Source organism: Notolepis coatsorum, assembly GCF_963971535.1.
Source record: "Notolepis coatsorum genome assembly, chromosome: 3".
NCBI lineage: Eukaryota > Metazoa > Chordata > Actinopteri > Aulopiformes > Paralepididae > Notolepis > Notolepis coatsorum.
In genome coordinates, this window is record NC_140167.1 from 92,285,702 (window position 1) to 92,307,304 (window position 21,603).

At 42.0% G+C, this 21,603-nt stretch overlaps 1 protein-coding gene across 1 annotated transcript in view; it reads right to left on the reverse strand.

Annotated features, from left to right (window-relative positions):
- Window positions 1-21,038, reverse strand: part of LOC311225003 (uncharacterized protein) — a 34,684-nt gene extending 13,646 nt beyond the window's left edge. The window contains exon 1 of the mRNA XM_084310192.1: window positions 20,977-21,038. Coding sequence (XP_084166318.1) covers window positions 20,977-20,982 — 6 coding nt within the window. The 5' untranslated portion in view covers window positions 20,983-21,038. The remainder of the gene's footprint in view (window positions 1-20,976) is intronic.
- Window positions 21,039-21,603: the final 565 nt, after the last annotated feature.

Below are 21,603 nucleotides of genomic sequence, written 5' to 3' on the forward strand. Positions count from 1 at the left end.
CCAGAATAGATTATGTCTTTGCATCCCCGAGACTATTTGATAACTATGATGTGGAAATGATACCCAATGCACTATCAGATCACTGTTATTTACTCCTAAAAGGAACATTTGGTATACTATCTTCCCGAGCCCCAAGATGGCGATTTAACTCGATGCTGCTTAATAACAAGGAATTCATTACACAACTCAAAGAAGCTTTTATAGTATTCCTACGGGAGAATGCAAACTCGGTGCAAGACCCCAGAATAATATGGATGTCGGTAAAGGGAATGATCAAGGATTTCACTGATAGCTTTTCCTCCAAAATGCGCAAGAATCGATGCACAAAACTGGCTGAACTGGAAACGCTTTACTCAACGCTATTTAATTCTTTAAAATACAACAACTCAACTAGAAAATCAAGTTAAGGTACTAAAAAAAGAGATCAATGCCATATACAGACAACAATCGGAAATACAAATACGTAGCACAAGACAACAGCAGTACTCCCAAGGTTCTAAACCTAGTCACCTATTAGCCATGCGATTAAGAATTAATGCAAAATTTGCAGATATAACTACCATTAGAGCACAAGTACTTGAAACAGACCCTGAAAAAATACACGATACATTCAAAGAATTCTACTCCGACTTATATAAATCAGAAACGACCTTCGATCAAAACAAAATGGACACATATCTTAATCAAATTATTCTCCCTAAACTTTCAGAGGATGACGCTAAACAGTTAGAAACACCGATCACACTAGAGGAACTCAAGAAGGCCATATCCGAAATGCAAAGTGGTAAGGCTCCTGGAAGAGACGGTATCCCACCAGAAATGTACCTTTCTTGTTGGGACATAATTGGACCCTTATTATTAAATATGATCTTATACTCAGTCAAGGAGGGGAACTTCCATAAAAACGACAATATTGCACCCATAACAGTCCTTCTCAAAAAAGACAAAGACCCCACCGAGTGCGGTAGTTACAGACCCTTAAGCCTCCTCGGAACTAGGGCTGGGCGATATGACGATATTATATAAATATCGGGTACAGTTCATTAACGATACACTTTTTCAACGTATCGTGGATATCGTGATGTTTTGCCCAAGAGGATTGTGTCGCGTCAATCTGTCCACACGTTACTCGTTCATATCTCAGCCTGTGCTGAGATATGCCCATTCCGCGGTCTGTTAATAAAGTTTTCAATCAGACAGATGTATGGAAAGGCTTTTATTATAACATTCGTTGTAGTAAAATCATTATGCCTCATTTAGCATCCTGTGAAGCACTGGTCTCCTACTCGACGGCCGCGGGGAGCTAACGTTAGTAGCTTTGTTGATGTTCAGTGTTCACTTCAGCACACGGGACATTCAGGAAGTCATAACGCTTGCCGATTGGTGCTAAGAACAGCAGGGCGGGTGCAAGCGGTGTGACGTCATTGGCAGACTCGACTGTCAATCAAAATGATTATGTTTCCGTCAGAATGAATGAATGAAAACTGTATTAAAAGGTTGCAGAATGGGTACAATACAGTACAGGAGGATGAAGACCAGAAAAAGACTTTCGGCTTTTTTACATAAGGGTCCTCCATTTTCAATTCATCAAAACATTTAGAGACATACATATATACAGTAGTTTCATAAAAATGCTAAAATGCTATTTATTGATTGATTGATTTAAAACTTTAACATATTGCAGAATGGGTACAGTACAGCTCAATACATACAATTGTTAAGGGGATGCAGACCAGAGAAAGACTTTAGTCTTGTTTACATCAGGGTCCCCCATTTTCAATTCATCATATTTCATATCTAAATCATATAATATCTCATATGCAATATATAATCTAATAATCTAAATCTAATATAAAAATTCTAAATGCATGGGTATTTTATTTTGTCTTTAATGTTAGCTTGCAAACTCAAATACTGTCTTGGTAAGCCTCATAATGAATTGTTTGGGGTAAAAAAGAAAAACATCGTGATGTGTATCGCCGAAAGGTCAGAAAATATCGTGATATCATATTTAGGCCATATCGCCCAGCCCTACTCGGAACCGATATCAAACTGTACTCTAAGGTATTAGCCATCAGATTACAAAAGCATACAACGTCTTTAGTTCATCCGGACCAAACTGGCTTCATAAGAGGCCGCCTGATCACTGATAACATAAGACGAATACTGCACGTACTAGATGCCGACAAGGACGACACCATACCTAAGGCGATGCTGTCCCTGGATGCAATGAAAGCTTTTGACAGGCTGGAATGGTCTTATCTATGGGCAGTATTAGAGAAGATGGGGTTAGGTAAAGGTTTCATTGATATGATTAAAGTAGTATACAAAGACCCATCGGCCATGATTACTACAGGTATAATCACCTCCGGAATATTTCCGGTATCACGCTCAGCTAGACAGGGTTGCCCTCTTAGTCCCGGACTATTCGATCTATCATTAGAACCTTTAGCACAATATATAAGACAATCCCAATCCATACAACCAATCGTAATCAAGGGCACACAACATAAAATTAGTTTATATGCGGACGACGTAATACTGTTCATGCAAAACCCCAACACCACACTGCCTCATCTGCTCAAGTTGATTGAGAACTTGGAGATTTATCGGGATTCAAGATAAATTGGCCGAAGTCGGCTTTCCTTCCACTTAACACCCCTGCAAAAAAAGATATAACCCTCCCAGGAGAGATACCTATGGTAAAACATTTTAGATGCTTGGGAGTGGAAATATTCCCCACCATAAGACAAACGGTGAAGCACAATTACACAAATCCAAAACAAAATCAAAGACGACCTTGATAGGTGGGCAAAACTTAAAAACTCAGTACAGGCACGGATATCAATAGTTAAGATGGACGTACTACCTAGAATCAACTTCTTCAGTTCAATGCTACCGTTACCCCCTCCAGAGGGTTACTGGAAAAGATTACACTCCTCCACATACAAATTTATTTGGAATAACAAACCACCACGTATAAAAAGATCCACCGCACAGAGAAATAAAGCAGACGGTGGCATGGCATTTCCAGATTTTTTCCACTATTTTAAGGCGTACACATTAAGACCATTGACAACATGGTTTGATCCCCAAGCATTAGTATCCTGGAGAAAATTAGAAGAAAACATAGTAGCCCCACATAGACTGAAGGACATAGCATACACTAAACTACCAATCAAGCATTGTGAACGGAAATTTGGCCCCATAATTACTCATACGATCCGGATATGGCGTGAAACACAAAAAAAATATCCTAACCCACATAAATGGCACAATCATACTCCCTTATTCAATAACAATGCACTCTTGATTGGAAAACGACCTATAAGATTCCCTATATGGGAAAAGCAAGGCATACACTCATTAGGGGATGTTTTTAACAAACAGGGTTTCTGTAGTTATGAAGAAATACAGAAGAAATTTAATCTCACCAAGTCCACACATCTTTTTACTTACAGTTATTGTTATGTTTGAAGACTCAAGGTGTTCCATTAACGAAACCAATTGAACACCACAGATACCACAAATTCTTCTATGAAAGAGAGACATCAAGAGGTTTTGTTTCAGATTTTTATCATCAATTACTAACGTCCTCATATGAAACCCTCCACCTAGACTCTGTCTGGAGGAGGGATATACCAGACCTAGAAAAAGATTTTGATTGGCAAGAAGCCTGGGCAAATGTTCGACTCGCATCAAGGAACCCGGACCATCAACAAATCAATCTTAACTATATTCACAGGACATACTTGACTCCTATAAGACTGAAAAAAATGGGTCTTATACAAGACTCCAAATGCTCTTTATGTACAAATGGGGACGAGGGGACATTTATGCACATGTACTGGGACTGCCCACCAGTTAAGATATTCTGGAAAGAGGTGACCCAGCAATTATCAAATCTCTTAACTCTGGATATACCTGTACACAGAGAGCTCCCTCCCCGGGCCCCTGTAAGGTATTGGCTTGTGTTGCTACACGGACACATTTGTATGTTGCACCATGGTACTTCCTGGCTTACAGAGTACAGACCATAGATACAGACTAGTAAACAAACATTCCGTCTATTATGTGAACTAAAGAGTACAAGGTTTACACAACAGCCCCCACCCCTTGTTTTATTGTATTTGTACCTGTACTACCTGCTGTCAGCTGTTTATCTCTCTCTGTGAGCTTGATTAGCTAGCGTTAGCTCACGTTAGCTCCGCGGCTAACCCTGAACTAAATCAATGACTAGGTTCTAAAGCATTTCGAGTAGTTTTCACTGCACATAGAAGTAGCCAAACAGCGGGAGCATTTCGGGAGTATATAACCAAAACCCATGCAATTTCGAGCCCTTGGCTTGCCTTAAGGAATCAAATAGTCTGCCATTAGCTACATGATAACATGCTAACGTTATAACGGTCGGGAAAACCTGGCAGCGATAAGGGAATTGAAAGTCACAGGCACGCGATTCCAGGTGCCTGTGACTTTCTATGAAGAAATGAGCTATGAAGAAACTTTACTTTTCTTCATAGCTAAATCAGACAGTCAGCCAGTCTATCAGAGTGAGTGCTCAGCCTTGGATAATTTAGGAGTGAAATGCGAATGCAAGGCTTGAAATCACTACTCGCAAGCCCGCCCCCAAATATTATTTACCAATCGCAACGGCCAATTAAAGGGGCAATTCGCGATAATCTCATCGCAGCGTACAGCCCTGAGAGGTACAAGGTAGAGCCAAGTGCCAGCTTGGATCAGTGTCCACTGAAGTGGTGGTCAGACCGTAAACTGGCCCACATTGCCCTGAAGTACTTGGGGAGCCCTGCCTCAACTGTCCCATGCGAGAGACTGTTCTCTTTATCGGGCCATATTGTGCAGAAGAGGAGAGCTAGTTTGTCACCAGACAATGTGAACAAGCTGGTCTGCCTTGGTGACTGGTGGAAGAAGGAGAAATAGAGACTGATTGAGTCAAGCCATTTGTTTTGTTTTGTTTTTGTTTAAAGCCCAACCTCCAGGTTAAACCCTACTGATCAATTATGGGTAGTTTACATCATTGGTATATAATTTCATTATTTCTTTTTTTCCATTTGACACCGGAAATGCCACTCTGAAAGAGTTAAAAAGGTCCATGCACAAATAACATGCACGCGCGAATCAAAAAAGCTTATCAAACGCCGACGTCACTACAGGTGCATATTAATGAGCCGAATCTAAAAGCTTATCAGACGCTAGCACGGCCGTGACGTCACTTCAGGAAATGCCTTGCCCGTCCGGGTCATAGTACTAGATCAATGGTGGCCCACTCTGTGCATCACAGTTAGCCTATAGCTCCGCCGTCCCTGCTACAGTCGGGACCACTACACTGACGTTAGCCTATGGTTCTCTCCTCTCTGTGTGCCCCCGTCCTCGCGGGCATCCTGCGGAGGAGCCCGTGGACGCGACAACAGCGGCGGCCGTAGGGTGTCCGAGCCCGCAGCGTCAGTTAGCCCATAGCTATCGTGTACCACTAGCCTTTACGGGCTCGAGCACCCTACAGGCCGCCCCCATTGTCGCGTCCACGGGCCCCCCGGCAGGGCACCCGCGGGGACGGGGTGTACAGAGAGGAGAGAACCATTTTGGGTCGGCCGTTCATGCCGGCCAGCGAGCCGGATGTCGGGATATGTTGTTAGCACAATAGCTACCAAGCTAAGCTATGTTAGCTACTAACGTTATAAACACAATATGTGTACAACGACACAATGATTTACATTATTACAAATATGGTAACGTGGTTGTGGCTTTTACAAATAGTGGTTAGCTTTAGAGATGAATGGATCACGGAGCAATAGTGTTAGGTGAAACAGATACATTTTCATTCGGCTAGTAGTAGCAAGCATATATCTATGGTAGCAAGGCTCTCTGCCTGCAGTGCCTGCCACTAGCTGTGTGTGACTCTCAGCGCCCCCTGGTGAGCCCCCTGGTGCCCTGCACCTGTTGTGACGAGATCATTTCGATTACACACACACGTTATGAACCATTGATTAAAATATCCGCGTGCGTGGTGATTGTGTTGGGCAGACAAAATGTTTGATAAAAACACTAAAACTGGGTCAATTTCAATACTTTTTTCCCCCTTCTTCATGAAAGTCACCGTTGGCCTAGTCCACATTGTTTATTGAACAAAAATACAACGTGAAGGTTGGCTTTTAACCTTTATTTACCCAGGGTAGGTTCGCCGAGCACAGATGCTCTTTTTCAGCTACGCCCTGCTTCACAGTCACACAGTTCCATTCATACCTGGGAGCTGCCCAGTACAACCACAGTCTGACACCATTGGCCACTGAGCAACTCCACTGGAGCAGTTGGGGGTTAAGTGCCTTGCTCAAGAGCACTTCAGCGGCATATTTTTTTCTCATTCTGTTAACCTCCGTTGTACTGTAATTCAGTCTGCTGCTGTTCCCTTCTGTCACCACTTGGTGTCTCTGTTGCTCCACCTCACCACCTCTGTTGCTGCTGTCTGAGAGATGAAGGGAGAACTGCACAAACTCAGAGGCTATTCTCTCTCTCTCAAGTTTGAAATGCGATACTGTACTGTTCTGTACTGATAATATTTATTTGTGTGAATAAAACGATTTATTAAACACAAGTACATCTTATTGAACATTATTTTGATATTTCATTACCAATTATCATAGCAAAACAGCTTTTTCAAACAGTCTGTAATGCATTTTGGAAACGGGAGATGGGCTCATGGTGTAATGGGCCACCTGGCCTGAGAAACGTAAGGAGGAAAGAAAAAGTAAGGACTTACTTCTGGTCACTATTTGGGTAGAACACACATATTTTGAATGCCTTAGGCAGATTTTTTTTGAGCCATTTTAATCTAGATTAATTCCAGGATTGCATATAGATAAAAAAAATGTATCTATGCCCAGCTCTAATATATACGTATATGTTGCGTCTGTCCACTGTCAGTTACTTTGTTATCCCCCCCCCTATGTAAAGCGACCTTGGGTCCCTTAAAAGGCGCTATATAAAATGTTATTATTATTATCACACTACAGAAGGTTAACCCTTTCACTACCACACTACAGAAGGTTAACTCTTTCACTACCACACTACAGAAGGTTAACCCTTTCACTAGAGCCATATGAAATCCGCGTTCACGGAATCGCGGAATTAACCAATAAAAATGGAATCAACTGCAAAACGTGGAATATTGCAGAATTTGGCCTAATCTGGACTGAAATTCCGTTTTTGGGTGGAACATTTGGTGCACACGTGACCGGGGAGGCGGACGCTAGAGCGGGTTACACACAACACAGCAGTCTCCAAGCGTCTCGCTGCTTCGGTGTTAACATCGTCAAGAAGCTACGAAATTCCCCAATAAGCCCTCAATTCAGAGCAGAGCAGTATCCGAATGACTTTTATGCCTCCGGCGATAAGGTGTTTTGCTAATTCCGTCAACGTTCCGTGGACTGGAGCCACAAAAACACTTGCGACACTATTGTGATTAAATAGCTATAACGTTAGGACATGATAGCTTCTTGCTAAATCTAGTGCACCCATCCATTTGTTTAATGCAAACGATTGTCATTATACACTGCCCTTTATAATCTAAATAAACTTAGCTATGAAATGTTACAGTACATAGGACTATAGATGGAAATGATAGCTTCTTGCTAAATCTGGTGCACTCATCCATTTGTTTAATGCAAACGATTGTCATTATACACTGCCCTTTATAATCTAAATAAACTTAAATAGCTATGAAATGTTACAGTACATAGGACTATATTAGATGGAAATGATAGCTTCTTGCTAAATCTGGTGCACTCATCCATTTGTTTAATGCAAACGATTGTCATTATACACTGTCCTTTATAAACGAAATAAACTAAACTAAAGGTGCCTAAATTATGCATTACTATATTTCATCACAATATAATAGCTAGGCTACTGACATTGTCATTTTGATAATGTCAGTAGTAGCTAGCTGTATCTATTGTTTACACTTGAAAGTGTATTTTTATTTTGTCACAATATTATTTGAAAAGTATTGTGTAAAATTGAACTGTATTTCTGAGTTGCAGCACTTAAAAACATTAAATGGACTGTTATATCATATTCAATTGTGGACATTTATTCATTCCCACTTATTAGACACTATTTCTGATGGTAAAATGAGAATAAAAAGCAAAATACAGAATTCTGAAATATTAAAATGGAAAAAATGGAATTTGGGAAAAAATTAAATGGAATTTGGAAAATAATAAAACGGATTTCATATGGCTCTACCTTTCACTACCACACTACAGAAGGTTAACTCTTTCACTACCACACTACAGAAGGTTAACCCTTTCACTACCACACTACAGAAGGTTAACTCTTTCACTACCACACTACAGAAGATTAACTCTTTCACTACCACACTACAGAAGGTTAACTCTTTCACTACCACACTACAGAAGGTTAACTCTTTCACTACCACACTACAGAAGGTTAACTCTTTCACTAGTTCTATCTGAGACCATGCCCATCTCCTGCGGAGTCCCTCAGGGCAGTGTACTTGGGCCCTTGCTCTTCCTGCTGTACATTAATGACATGAAAGCTGCCTGCTCCAGCCCGTTATTTTTATATGCTGATGATTCAGCCATTCTTGTGTCGCACAAAGACAAGAATCATATACAGGACATCCTAGCTGACAACATTGTTAGTATAATGAACTGGCTAACAGACAATAGGTTGTCACTGCATCTAGGCAAGACAGAATCCATATTAATGGGTTCAAAAATAAGGCTAAGCAGGGAGGACAAACTTGTTATAACCACCAGAGGCACAACCATCACATCACAGCCCTCAGTAAAATATCTAGGTTGTATCCTAGATGAGACTCTATGAGGTGCCCACATGGCCCTAAATGTCCTGGGCAAGATAAGCGCCAGAACAAGGTTCCTAACTAGGAAGTAACATTTTCTTAACTTTTACTGCCTAAAAACCCTTGCCTCATGTCTGGTCCAGTGTCATTTCGACTATGCCATCAGCTCATGGTACTGGAGCATCAACAAACCCCTGCAACATAAACTCCAAACAGCACAGAACAAACTAATCAGAGTAGTATTAAGGCCTAAACTCCAGAACCCATATAGGGAGGACTCAATTTACACAACTCCACTGGCTACCAGTGGAGGCTAGAGCTAAACAACTACAGCTAGGGATGGTCCACACGATTTTAAACAGGAGCCCCAACATATATTAACAACCACCTTGAACTGATTGGACACACAAAACAAGAGGAAGCCTGAGAAATGTAGTCCCCTGTAAACACAACAGGAAGATAGTCAAATGTCATTTAGATATAGAGGTGCAACAAACTAAGACAGTTCAGAGTAGGGATGCACCGATATGAAAATTGGCCACCGATACCGATTGTTCAACTAACACAATCGGCCGATACCGATATTTGTATATTTGTATATAAGTATTTGTAAGTATTTGTATTTTTTTGTATGTGTATGTTTGTAGGCCTCTTTCTTACTTAAAAAAAAGGAAACATCAAGAAATATGTTTATGGTATTAATTCCACCATGCCATGTAGCACTATCCCTCTCCCAGTATCGTCTGGCGGCCTGCAGATGGATACTATTCTCTCAACCAGAGCTCTCAGCCAATGCAATAGAACCATTTTGATTGACAGTCGATTCGGCCAATTACGCCACACCGCTAGCACCCACCTCCTGCTGTTCTTACCACCAATCGGCAAGCGTTTATTCATTTTCTACTTTCGGGCATGCCGCCATTGATCTGCTTGCGACTCGAGAGCACAACTAACTTAACGTAGCTAATACCTTAGCTGCCCGGCCCGCCGACCAGCGCTCCACAGCATGACCAAATGAGACATAATGATTTTACTGCAACAAATGTTATAATAAAACAAAGCCTTTCTATACATTTGTCTGGTTGAAAACTTTATTAACAGATTGCAGAATGGGTAGTTGAGTACGGAATGAGCAACGGAATGGAACTGAGCTATGAACGGATTAATACCTTGCTTACTTGCTGTGTTCGGGTAAATAATATGCTGATGTTATATTGAACGTGTAACACTAACTATATAACGTTATTAACTAACTAGCTACCGTCCCGGGAGCTCACGTTGATGCCTGGATGGTGCTAACTAACTAGCTACCGTACCGGGAGCTCACGTTGATGCCTGGATGGTGCTAACTAACTAGCTACCGTCCCGGGAGCTCACGTTGATGCCTGGATGGTGCTAACTAACTAGCTACCGTCCCGGGAGCTCACGTTGATGCCTGGATGGTGCTAGCTAACTAGCTACCGTCCCGGGAGCTCACGTCGATACCTACTAACTGGCTACCGTTCTGTGATTTGTTTACTTCGAGGTTGAAGAAAGTGCACTTTTAGGTTGAAAGAACGGGGGCCGGGGCCGGCGTTGTGCAGGTCGCGGCGCGTTTTGCCTTTTGACGCGACACAAATTGATGGATATTTATCAGCTACTGCCATCGGCACATTCAAGCTTATCGGCCGATACCGATACCCGACCGATACATCGGTGCACCCCTAGTTCAGAGTATCTGGGAAGATACTCCAGTCCTTCTACTCCGGAGCTGTAGAGAGCATCTTGACTGGAAACATCACTGCCTGGTATGGAAACAGCACGGCACAGGACAAGAAGGCCCTACAGAGAGTGGTGCGCTCAGCCGAGCGTACCACGGGTATTGCACTACCACCCCTGCAGGTCCTATACAACAAGAGGTGCAAATCCAGAGCCTGCAGAATAATGAAAGACCCTCACCACCCCAACAACAGCCTGTTCATGCTGCTGAGGTCAGGCAGACGCCTGCGAACACCAGCTACTAGGACAGAGAGACTCCGGCTCAGCTTCTTCCCCCAGGCCATCAGAGCCTTGAACACTGAACTCTCCACACACAAGCACACATGAGCACACACACTGTACACGCTCACACACTAGCAGCCACTTTAACATGAGCAAGCACACACTCATGCTGCACACGCCCACACTTACGGCCACTAAGGAAAGGTCACTTTAAAAATAGTATAGTATAACCTGAGATTGTATAAATTAGCATGTACAGAAAGACCCAGTGCCTCATCCGTAGCTAACAGTGTATTGCACTACCAAAGGACCTAGCATGTCCTCCATGCTCTGTAAATAACTTATGTACATATACCGATATGCCCTACTATGTTACTTGTTTATTGCACAATGTTACTTGTTTATTGCACAATGTTGTTCTATTGGATTCTATTATACGTTATTACTACTGTATTGGACATCGTTGCGGGCAAGACCACCCGCATTTCATTGTATACTTGTATGCCGTGACAAATAAAACTCTTTACTTGACTTGAACTTCACAACACACAAATCTAAAACCCATTACCTCCCTCTCCCAAACCGATCTTGTATCTCAATGGGACTTCCTGGTAAAAAAAAAAAGAAAAGGTGATTAAATTATTTTAGCGATTTCGATTTAAAAACGATTAATCGTTCAGCCCTAGTGTGTACTGACAATCATTTGTATTAAACAAATGGATGGGTGCACCAGATTTAGCAAGAAGCTATCATTTCCATCCATCTATAGTCCTATGTACTGTAACGTTGCATAGTTATTTAAGTTTATTTAGTTTTATAAAGGACAGTGTGTGTACTAGTGTTGTCAAAAATATCGAAGTATCGATACATATCGATACTGAATATTTAAAACGGCTTCGATACTCATTTCCCGAAATACCGATACTTTCTGCAGTATCGGTACCAGCTGGCGAGTGTTCTACAGCAAGTTGTTGACGCGCTGTTCCGCCTGCTCCGAGTCCAGCCCTCCCCTCACAGTGCCGTCTTCAGTTTGTATTTGTAAACAAGAGCTTTTAGCTGAAGATGATGGCAAATGCAGAGCCTCCGCAACTTGTGCTTGTGGATAAAGAAAACAGCAGAAGTGCTGTTTGGAGGTACTTCGGGTTTGAAGTAAACAACGAAGGACAAGCTAAAGCTTCCCCAATGCTATTTGCAAGCGGTGTTAGAGCAGTGCCAGCGCGGATCTCCATAAAGAAATGAGAGGTTCGTGACAGCTGCTCTTTCAACGTCACTGTGACTGAAGCATTAAACCATTAACTCTAGTTTAATACATGATACGTTGTCTACTGATGGCGCATAATATCAACAGCTGATTCGTTGTAACGTTACAGCTACCAGCTAACGTTAGCTACTGCTAGCAGTTAGCTCCGACCGTTAGCTTAGCTGCCCATTTATAAATACTGAATGGAAACGGAGTAACGTTAACGTGTAAACGTTATGTCGAGGTCATACAATACTACAGTCGACATAAGGTTAACGTTACCCCGTTTCCATCAAGTGTTTAAATAGCAGCAATCTTGTTGAAAATGTAACGTTACTAAAATGCTCCGAGCATTCTCTCTCTCTCTCTCTCTCTCTCGTGTGTTTTTAGCTAACGAACGACCAGCTGAACTGAAAGCAATGTGGAGCGCTGGGCTCGAACAAGCGAGCCCAGCATCTCCAGTATTCGTGGCGAGCGCCTTGCCCACTACACCACGTAGCCGCCCGCCTCACAATGCTATTTGATAGTAAATGTGTTTATATGTCCCACCCTCTGAAGTTGCTAATGTCTTTTTAATTTGGGCCTCACAGGGTTAACCTCTTAAGCCCCAGATATACAGTAAAAGTGTATATTTTCAGCATTACGTTTGTTTACCAATTATTTTAACTGTTATTAGTGAAATATAAGATTATAGAAATCTCAGGGCATTGAGTCGGAAACCGGCGCATATTGACAGGAGGAAGTGGAGCAGCCAAAAGTGAGTGTAGTCTTTTGAAGGAAGAGACTCAGGGCTTTCAAATTTGGAAAAACGACCCTACCCAGCTCACACCAGCCCCTGTCAATCATCTGACTTCTGGATTTACTTTTTTATTTCTCTTATTTTTTGGGATGATCTCCCACAAACCTGAACGTTATTGCCATAAAACAGAATGCAGTTAGTTTCTCTACCTTTCTGTGCAAAAAACGGTGTTGCAATACGATGAAAAATGGTAGAGAAATTTACATTATAAAAAAGATGGCAGAATTCAGTACTGTATCTACAAAACCTTCCGTTTAATCATCTTCCCTTTATTCATTCGATTAGATTTTTCAGGTCTGGTCAATTTTAGCATGGTGTTATTCCCAGTCAAAGATTTTAATGTTTTATTTTTTTTATCTGCTTTTTCTCCCATTTTCAATTTTTCTCCCATCCCAATTTCGTATCGTCCAATTCTACCCTCCCCTGTCTCTAACGCTGTTAGGCCATGCCTCCCACAAGCCGGCTGCAATGTGGACGAAGCCATACATTGCACGAGTCCCCTCCGGTACTCGAGGAAGCAGCCGTTGCATCTTTTCACCTGCACAGCACGATCTCTCAGCGTCGGGGGTCTGCGTGGGAGGGCACGCCACCCCCGTCGCTTCCTGATTCTGCTGCGCAGGCGCACCAACCGACCTGTAGGAGTCGCTGTCCACAAAGTCTGATCCCCACCCATCAGCTTCCCACCCCCCTAATACTGCCAATTGTATTAGTATGAACGACCAGCCAAGCTGATAGCAAAGCGGAGAGCTGGGCTCGAACCCAGCGTCTCCTGCATTGGTGGTGAGCGCCTTGCCCACTGCACCACCTAGCCGCCCCAGATAAAAAAAAATTAAATAGAATTGATATTCTCCTTTGGTTCATTACAATTTACTCAAGCCTAGTAACATACACACTATTTCTGACACTGATCCATTATGTCCCTAGATTCAGATACCAAGAACATGCAAATGGACCATTTAAAAAATAATTGTTTATTCTTTTTTTTTTTTTTTTTTTATTGCAAAACAAAATTATTAAAAGTCAGTACTCAACACACAATGCATAATGAAACTAACAATTAAGGTGGCTAAAATGACATGCAAGTACAGAAACAGAAAACAAAAAAAGTATATAATAATATTTTACCGTATACAGTGTATATCCAACGAAATTACCAATTATACCAATGTCTTATACAGGATATACCCCTAATACCTATTATCTAAAACCCTACACACATATGCTCCAGCTCGAACCCCCCCCTCCCGGACCCCTCCTTGGATAGTACCTCCATTATCCCTCACTCCTAACCAGACACTACCATTATAAGCTAGCTTTTATTCTCTCCACCACTTCTAACCACATTGACATTTTGGATTCGTTGAGACCCAGAATTCTTGCTGTAGATATTTCTTGATAAATCACATCGAGATATGTAAGAAACCAAACCTTCCGGCAAATTTTTTCCGGTTGAAACCAGCGTGATGCGATCAGTTTTTTAGCTACTGTGATACCCGATAAAACCAATCTCTTTAGCTGTGGATTTACTGCAAACTCAAAAACATCATTCAATAGTAATACAGAGGGGTGTACTGGTATATTCCAAGATACGAGTTTTGATAATTGATGGGTCACATCTTTCCAGAATGCCTTAACTGGTGGGCAGTCCCAATACATGTGCATAAATGTCCCTTCGTCTCCATTTGTACATTTTGAGTCTTGTTTCAGGCCCATTCTGTTCAGTCTTATAGGAGTCAAGTATGTCCTGTGAATATAGTTAAGATTGATTTGTTGATGGTCCGGGTTCCTTGATGTAAGACGGACATTTGCCCATGCTCCTTGCCAATAAAAGTCACTTTCCAGGTCTGGTATATCCCTCCTCCAGACAGAGTCTAGTTGGAGGGTTTCATACGAGGACGTTAGTAATTGATAATAAATACAAAACCTCTCGATGTCTCTCTTTCATAGAAGAATTTGTGGTATCTGTGGTGTTCAACTGGTATGTCTAATGGAACACCGTGAGACTTCAAACATAGCCGTAACTGTATGTAAAAAAGCCATGTGGACTCGGTGAGATAAAATTTTGTGCATATTTCTCCATAACTACAAAAACCCTGGTTGTTAAAAACATCCCCTAATGAGTGTATGCCTTGCTCTTCCCATATAGGGAATCTTATAGGACGTTTTTCAATTAAGAGTGCATTGTTATTGAATAAGGGAGTGTGATTGTGCCATTTTTGTGGGTTATGATATTTTTTTTGTGTTTCACGCCATATCCGGATCGCATGGGTAATTATTAGGGGTGGGAATCACCAGTTTAATCACGATACGATACGATATCGATTCTTTGGACAACGATACGATATTATCCGATATCACACATTCTGCCACGATACGATACGATTCAATTCAGGTGCCTGCGATCGATATGAGACGATATTATGTGCCCATTTAATACAATCAGTAACATTTAAATCAACAAAAAAAAGGCAATGGAAATATCATGACATTTTTATTTTTGAGCTCTTCCAGACATTTAAATGAAAAACAATCTATTGTTTTTAATACAAATAAACCTCCTGTTCACTGTTTTTGGTTCATTTCTTTTTTTTCTCGATATTAATATCCTATTCACTGTCACAGAGCTGTATTTTGGCTGGAAAAGCATATTGGGAGTCCCAAGGTGCAGTACCGGCCAGATCCTGTTAGTGGGGCTATCCCCGAGAATGCACCCTCCCAGTCCACACTTCTCTCTGCCTATGGCTCTGGGTTAGCTTGTTAGCTCACGCTAAAGTAACGTTATCTTCGATCTTTAACGCAACGTGGGCATAATGGAGTGACGAGGATTGCAAAGCAGGTTAGATGCATTGGACCCGTTGTGGAATAAAACAGCAGGGACATGTTTTGGGTCACAGAATAGGCACACTAGTCTTGCTCTATTGACGCTCTAGACGCTACTGATGTTAAACGGAGTTTGAGTTTCACAACACTGGGCGCGGGGCGATGACGTCGCCGGATTTTCAAAATAAGAGTATCGCAATATGAATCGATCTTTTTACGTGGCATCGATCCTATTTGATTATTGATAATAGATCGATATATCGATCTGGATCGATGTATCGTCCCACCCCTAGTAATTATGGGGCCAAATTTCCGCTCACAGTGCTTGATTGGTAGTTTGGTGTATGCCATGTCCTTCAGTCTATGTGAATATGTAAATGTTTATTCTACGTCCTTATAGAATGAGTGACATAAAAAAAAAAAAAAAAGTAAAAAAAAATTATACTTTTTTTTGTTTATGGATGGAAGAGCCACACATTGACGGGCAAAGAGCAGCATGCGGCTCGCAAGCCGCGGGATGGCCACCCCTGCTCTAGACGCTACTGCTGTGTGCCGTTGATCCGAGCCGAGCGGATATGACACGGATATGACACTTTTCTAAATAAGAGTATCGATCCTATTTGATCATTGATAATAGATCGATATATCGATCTGGATCGATGTATCGTCCCACCCCTATGGAACATGCGTGCTAAAGCCAGCCACGGCTAGACTGTTTAACGTGACTCAGACATTGGTGTATGCGAGACCCCCGTGGCTGTGGACTTTGATATGCGAGCGTGTTCGTAAAGGTACACCCCATGCTTTAGTTGCCGTTGGATTAGGCCTGCCGCGATAAGCAATAAATCGATTAATTGCTGCGATAATTAAAATGAATGCAATGATTTTGACGGGCGCGATTAATTGCTATTTGCGCGTTTGTTTTAATGAGGCGGAACCAGTGCCCCTTCAGTCACTGTCCGTGTTGGGAGGCGGGCCGCTGACGTTACTAGAGTACAGCACGGGAGCTCCGTGGGGCAACGCCACATAGCTTAACTAGAGTTGTTCCGATACCGATACCAGTATCGGAAAAGCCGCCGATACTGGCTAAAATGCTGGTATCGGTATCGGCGAGTACCCTCTAATGCTGCGCTCCGATACCATATGACGTAATTTATCAACAACACTGTGGTCTGTTGAGTAAGCATTATAAAACAAACGTGTGCTTAATCGATTAAAGTGTCAATGCCATTTGTCATTTTAACAGCAGATACTTTCTTAAATGTCATCGTCCCGACAGAGCGGTGTTGACGGCGAGCTCATGGGTTCGCTTGGTGGCCGGTGTTATTAGCATTGAACAGCTAACCGAAAGCTAGCTTTAACATTACCTTGGCTAAAGTTGGGGCTATTCATATAATCCAGCAATAATGGCTGCAGACCTGCAAGCAAAGTACAGCAAGTTGGCAAAGGAGTATTCGTTAAATCACAATGTCACCAGTAACGTTACAGTCTTTTCATATACCGACAGCTCATGCTATGCTAACTTAGCTCACGTTGGTGTCGTCATTGAGACCACCTCGCGTACACAATTAATGACATGTTGCGGACAGCCATATCGGTGACAATGTTTAGCTTTTAGTGCCAAATGATAAGAGTCTGAGGCGGAGTCTCAAAAGAGAATGTTGAATATTTATTGTGCAAAAATCACAACAAATCGACTGCTACTGAAACGGAGCCTTGTAGACAGACTGAGTAGGGTATATCTGCAGAGCCAGTGGGTAGCGAGTGCAGCAACGTATAATGTCCGTGTGGATCATTGGAGTAGGGTATATCTGCAGTGCTGAAGCCCCATACTCATTGATTAATGATAATACAAATCTATACAATCACCTGTTGTTGAATAAATACCATTACTTTCTAGTTATTACAAAAAAACAGTATATATAAAACAGTATTTGTTAAAAAAAAAAAAAAAAAAAATTATAAAAAAATTTATATAATATCGTTTTTTTATTTTTTTTATGTATGCACTGGTATCGGATAAGTATCGGTATCGGCCGATACCCAAAGCTTAGGTATCGGAATCGGATCGGAAAGGAAAAAATGGTATCGGAACATCTCTAAGCTTAACTACATTTCTCAATAGTGTTGCTCCTTTTAACCAAGTAGCATTATTTGTAGTGTAACGTTAGCTATTTTTAGACCCAAGTAGTTACTCGCCACTGCCCGGAGAAACTGGACTGCTAAATAAAGATGAAAGATAGAGCTTTGATTCTCATTCCATGCTAACAACATTAGCTAAATATCTAACAAACGAAATACAACGTATAGCATAGCTACAAGTACAACACAGAATAATGTTAATACAATTACATGCATCATTGTTTACAATGAACGGGTGGGGCTAGTCAAAGGACTGGACACGGGGACAAGTTAAACATGAATTAATTTATTATAACACTCCGGTAGTTTCGAGTCGTGCTGCAGTGCCTACGCACCACAGCTATTCTATTACTGCTTTGACGCTTCCTCCTCATCGTTGATTGCCTGTAGTAGCTGCATATAACGTTAGTAGCTAACGTTAAAACTAACCGAAAGGTAGTTGTTCACCAACAATTTGTTTTATCATTAGCTCAAAAACAGAACCGGACGAGAGTACGAGACATGTTGTCGGCTCATAGTTTCTGCTTAGGATAATAACAACAATACTTCCGGTCCGGTCGGTGGGCTTCAAAATAAAAGTCAAACACCGGAAAAGACGGAGCGGTGGGCTTCAAAATAAAAGTTTTGGGAAATAAATTTCTCAAAAAAAATTCTCTAACCGGTCGCAATAATATCGCTTATCGCGATATTTTCGGGGGCAATTAATCGCCCAGCAAAATGTGTTATCGTGGCAGGCCTACGTTGGATTAAACTCTTTTATTTGTTCATGCTCTCCAGGAGAGTGAAAGGGCCATAGTGTTTGAGGCCACTACGTCCCCAAGCTACGACTCGGCGCTACAACGGGGGATTTTACCTATTCTTTTGGAGTTACTTTAAGGTGCCGGCTTAGCATAGGTAAATTGCATTGCACAGGTGTGGGCCCACGCAGGTTGTGTATATACGTTCCAGGTTACCCACGGGGTTGAACCGTGTATCGTATACTAGTTGCGTGTTGCGTTATTGCCGTGCCGCCACCAGGCGGAGGTTTATCGATAGCGTAACCTTGTTATACATTGTGCTACTGCAGCAACGCCTTTAAAGGGAACGTCCACCATTTTGTTAACATTGTGGAGTATTGCTTTCTTTTCATGCCGAGTGGGAAGGGAATGTGTTAAGAAAGTAAGCCTGTGATATATTGTTTAAACTTTCCATTCATACTAGATAAAATAGACTGCTTACTAGGGAAGTAGTATTGTGATGCACTGTTTAGTGTCTGTGTCACCCTGTCGTTTACAGTAAGGTTTGATTGAATTGATTGAAAAGTTTATTAACAGATTGCAGAATGGTACAGTACAGCTCAATACATACAATTGTTAAGGAGATGCAGACCAGAGAAAGACTTTCGTCTCGTTTACATCAGGGTCCCCCATTTTCAATTCATCATATGACACACACGACATACAGATACAGTACTGCTACATCTATACATTTATGACATACCAGATTTGCAAATACAGTAGTTTGTGATACAAAAAGTGTCCAGAAAAAGAGTTATATACATTTGACGTAGAAACTGTACATTGGAGGAGGTTGGGTAGGTGGGGTGGGGTTGGGTAGGGCTGTACATTGGAGGTGGGGGGGGGGGGGGGGACACTGTACACTGTACATTGGAATACTGACAAAGCCATACTTAGTCTTTACTGTACAACTGGGTTAGGACATTTGTAGGGGCCAGTTTCGAATTGCAGTCTCTCGTAGGTGTTCTTTGAGAGTGTTTTTGAAAGTGGGTAGTGATTCACATTGCTTTACAGCTTTGGGTAGGGCGTTCCACATTGATGTGGCATAATTGCTAAACGTGTTTAGTCCCTTGTTTGAGCTGATTCTGGGTTTAACTGCATGATTTGTGGAGCTCCCTCTGGTGTTGTGATCGTGGTATTCACTGACCTTTGGGAAGTATTTTGACATGTACATGGGTACCTTGGTCGTGTAGTGTATCTTGTAGACCAGGCCCATTGCAAGTTGCTGTACTCTGTCGTCTACTCTAAGCCATCCTAGGTTGGCAAAGTGGGCAGGTGTGAGGTGGGTTCTAGGAGCCAGGTCAAGCAGTAGTCTGACTAGTTTGTTTTGAGATGTTTGTAATTAGGTTTTTAGTGCCTTTGAGGTGCTATGGTACCATGAGGAGCATAGTCGTAGTCGTAGTACCCTTGAATGAGTCCCCCTGCCAGAGTCTTCAGGGTATTCTTGTTTACCAGAGAGGAGATCCGGTACAAGAATCGAGTTTGTTGGTTGACTTTTTTTATTACATTGGATGCCATTTTGTCACAGGAAAGATTAGCCTCTAGGATGGAGCCCAGGTAGGTAATTTCATCTTTCCTTGTGACAATATTGTCACCCACTGTAACTGAGAAGCCGTCGGTCTTGCTGAGTTTGTTATTTGAACCGAAGAGAATGGACTTGAAATTGTGATAACGTGTTTATGTGACTGTTCATTTGCAATTTACAGTAAACAGGACTGTGATAATTGGATCCACTGTGTGTGTGTGTTTCAGTGAAGTGTCAAGGTATAACCTGTCTCCGAGTCCTAACATTAACGGGGTAATACACTGATTTCAGGTCTTCAACGGCATAAAGATAAGGTACTATTTTGGGGGAGACTGTATTGATCACTACTTTCACCGGGTGTGAGGGGGTACGCCGCTTATTAGACAGGATGCAGTTGTTAAAGGGGGTTACAGCGTACTTGTGCGTATTTGTCATTATAAAATCCTGCATGACTACTGTACCTGTTCCTAGGTTAGTAAATCCTAAGGCCCTGCCTACTGCATCCCTACCCCAAGGCTTACGTCTAACAACGCGGCCACTACAGCTGGGGGTTCGGTGGGACTTAGCTCCTCCGTGTCCCTGCTATCCGGTGTTCGTATAATCTCACCCTCACTAAACGGAGGTTGTCCACCTGCAACATAGAATTTGCCCAGATGGTACCAAATTGTCCAATTTGCGGCTTGGGCAAGCTAGCTAACATCGCTAGCTAACATCGATAGCTGTTGATATTATCCAACCAGGCAACTCGCTTTTACATTGAACTTAGCATGTCATTGGCACTTTCACAAACAGTGCAAAATGTACAAAGCAATAATAGTAGCAACCAAACGAAAACACAATTGTTCACATTCTTACCTGCATAGGGGGAACTAACTTAGTGAAGACTCAAACACAAGACTCGCTGATGCTCTCGTTCGTGTTATGAGAAGCTTCTTCTTCTTCTGGATTTCCGGCAGTCTAGACGCGCGTCGGCGTATTGCTGCCTCACACTGTTTGTGTTAGGTACTGCACAATACTGTGGCCTTACACCTTATGATGCAGGCCTGTGTCTGATTGATTGATTGAAAACTGTATTACCAGATTGCAGAATGGGTACAATACAGTACAGCTCAATACAAACAACTGCTAAGAGGATGAAGTACAGAAAAAGACGTTGTCTTGTTTACATAAGGGTCCTCCATTTTCAATTCATCAAGACATTTATGACATACAAATATACGGTACTGTGTAAGAAAGAGAGAACATCATAAAGAAATATATATCCGAAGGGGAAGAAACTGTACATTAGAGGGGGTTGGGTGGGTGGGGGGGGATTTTGACATTTACAGGGGCCAGTTTCTAATTGCAGCCACCCGTAGGTGCTCTTTCAGAGCGGTTTTGAAGGAGGGTAGGGATTCACATTCCTTTACGGCTGTGGGTAGTGCGTTCCACATTATTGTGGCATAATTGCGAAACGTGTTTAGTCCCTTGTTTGAGCCGAAT